Raw genomic sequence first — 2,713 nt, 5'->3', positions numbered from 1 at the left:
TTCACTTTTTAAAAGTTAAAATAGTGATATTTTTTGTGTGATATGATAGGGATGTATTTCACTTTTTAAAAGTTAAAATAGTGATAGTTTTTGTGTGATATGATAGATCTTGGCATTATGTACACAATTGCCCCTAAAAAAGTATGAAATTTATTGGAAACTTATGAAATTGTAAGTTCTAACCCAAAATATATTGAAACTAATGAAATTGTATTTTCATCCAGAATTCCCTTTAGTACTTAAGATATACCTGGATAATTGCTAATCAATTCTTCATACATATAAAGAAATTTGAATCTGGAAATGAAACTAAAATCAAAACTATTGCTGGCAAGTATTAATTATCCTTGTGTACATTCAAGTTTACTTGAATTCCAGTCCTAAACTTAATTGGAATGGAACAGTGATGCTCCTGGTAAACACAACTTTGAGCTCCTGAAAAAATTGGTCCTGCCTGATGGATCCATCCTTCGTGCCCGTCTGCCCGGCCGTCCCACATTGGACTGCCTCTTCACCGACCCCGCTCGTGACAACGTAACACTCCTGAAGATCTGGAATATGAACAAGTTCACCGGTGTGCTCGGGATCTACAACTGCCAAGGCGCGGCCTGGAGCTCTACCGAGAAGAAGAACACATTCCACTCCACAAACTCGATGACGCTGACCTCCATCATCCAGGGAAGCGACATCCACCTTATTTCCGAGGCTGCAGTAGATGCAAACTGGAATGGCGATTCCGTTGTCTACCGTCATACCACGGGCGAGCTTATTCTACTACTGCAGAACGCATCTCTGTCTCTTTCTCTCAATGTTCTCGAGCATGAAATATTCACTGTCTCTCCAATCCGGGTTTGTAGAACGATTCTGCATCATGTATTTACATATCTCACGCCTAGACTTTTATATTTACACACAGCACACAAATCTATCACTTTTTAATATTGAAATGCATTTTTTCAGGGATACGTTTAAAGCACTAAGGCGCTGTATTTGTAAATATGAAACTATAGGTGTGAGATATGTAAATATATTAGAATTTTGTGCTAGGTATGTAAATTTTGCCTTCTGTTTTTTTTCTGACTTGGAATGTTTTGAAATGCAGGTTATGGCGCCTGGATTCAGGTTTGCTCCTCTTGGTTTGTTGGACATGTTCAATGCTGGTGGTGCAGTAGATGGGCTAAAATATGAAGTTTTGGGTGGTGGTGCTAAGTCGTTGGAGTTGGAGGTGGATTCCAGGCTTATGGATCAGCTAAATGATGCTTTTATTCAGAAAGAAAGTAGGAACTATGTTATAGGGAGAGTTTGGATGGAAGTGAAGGGCTGTGGAAAACTGGGAGCTTACTCTTCAGTCGAGCCTAAGAAATGCTCACTAGGCGGCGAACTCGTCGACTTCGCCTACGATGCTACGACTGGTCTCATAACATTGGATTTAGAGAGCATGCCTGTAGGAGATAAGAATTTTCATTCTGTGGTGGTCGAGTTATAGATCACTAAAGATGTTTCTACGAAAAAAAGCTTCTCTTTTGAAGGTCATCGCCGTGACTCTTGAGTTTAATTTTCGCCCGCACTTTTGGCTATGCTAAAAGAAAAATATGGAGATGCCATGGGTGAATAGATTTTTGGAGTTTTGTGCGCTTAAGTGAGGTTGTTATGGTATGCCATTGATGCTGAAAATGCAGGAGGTGTCGGAATGCCGAAGAATATTAGCATTGATTGGTTGATTCAATGATTTGGGGTTGCTTATTTACATATTTTGATATTTCAATTTTCTCCCTTCTATTTGGCAGATTTAGTTGAAGTTTGATGGAAGATTGGTAAAGTGGAAGAATAGGGCATCAATTTGGATTGAAGTTTTACATCTGTTCAATTGTTACAATATGTAGGCGGAGGGTTACAAAGAGGCTCATTTTCATCACAATGTTTAAATTATAGATGATGTATGAAGAATGTGTGGTTACAAGCTTTTTACTATACAAGAGCTTTTTACTATAAAAGATCTCCTCTCTCTCAATATGGTGATAGAGCTACTGGGTGGATGGTGGACAACAATGAACATAAGATTCGATCGATAATGTTGTTATTATTGATGTTGGAGAACGAGCACCCTTACTGGACGAGTAATGGTGAAATTTAGCATCGTTCGATGGTCGGAGATGTTGATTGTTGGTTGTCCTTGAAATTTAGGCATTAGAAGGTGGTTGATGTTGTTGTGTCTAATAGCATGGAAGATTGCATGCATGATTGGTGTTGATGTTTATTGTGATTGACATTGAGCATTAATATTATTTTGTAATTGTCATAGGGCGACGACAAATAAAGCCCTTTAATTGTCTAAGAATTCTTAGGTTGATTACATATATAGTGGACATTTTTCACGTATTCATATATCTCACACCTATACCTTTTCATAGTTGCGAACATAGGATCCAAATATTTACATCATATTAAAAATGCCAGTATCATTTATCTTTTATAAATTAGATACACTTTCATGTGTAAATTCTTCACACCAAAAATATTATAAATGTAAATATACAAATTTGAACGTTAGGTATATAAATACATATAATATGTGGTTGTAAATTTTCTCTTCTTTCTCATTTTTTAAGTGTGTATGTTTAAATAAAATCAATCTAGAGTACTGTTTCACTACAATTGAAAAATATCATCCTCATAAGTTAGTCTATATTTTTATACAAAATTTTCTATTAGC

At 36.6% G+C, this 2,713-nt stretch overlaps 1 protein-coding gene across 1 annotated transcript; it reads left to right on the top strand.

The window, feature by feature from the left end:
• Positions 1-404: 404 nt before the first annotated feature.
• LOC110039017 (probable galactinol--sucrose galactosyltransferase 6) lies at positions 405-2,387 on the top strand (the record flags this gene model as incomplete). Its single annotated transcript, XM_020743956.1, is given in 2 exon segments — positions 405-849; positions 1,103-2,387. Coding segments are annotated over 2 exon segments (829 nt in total), but the record flags the coding sequence as incomplete, so codon positions are not given.
• Positions 2,388-2,713: the final 326 nt, after the last annotated feature.

This window comes from Phalaenopsis equestris, unplaced genomic scaffold, assembly GCF_001263595.1.
Source record: "Phalaenopsis equestris unplaced genomic scaffold, ASM126359v1 Scaffold234766, whole genome shotgun sequence".
Taxonomy (NCBI): domain Eukaryota; kingdom Viridiplantae; phylum Streptophyta; class Magnoliopsida; order Asparagales; family Orchidaceae; genus Phalaenopsis; species Phalaenopsis equestris.
The sequence above is the reverse complement of the archived record's forward strand: the minus strand, read 5'-3'. Positions and strand labels throughout refer to the sequence as shown.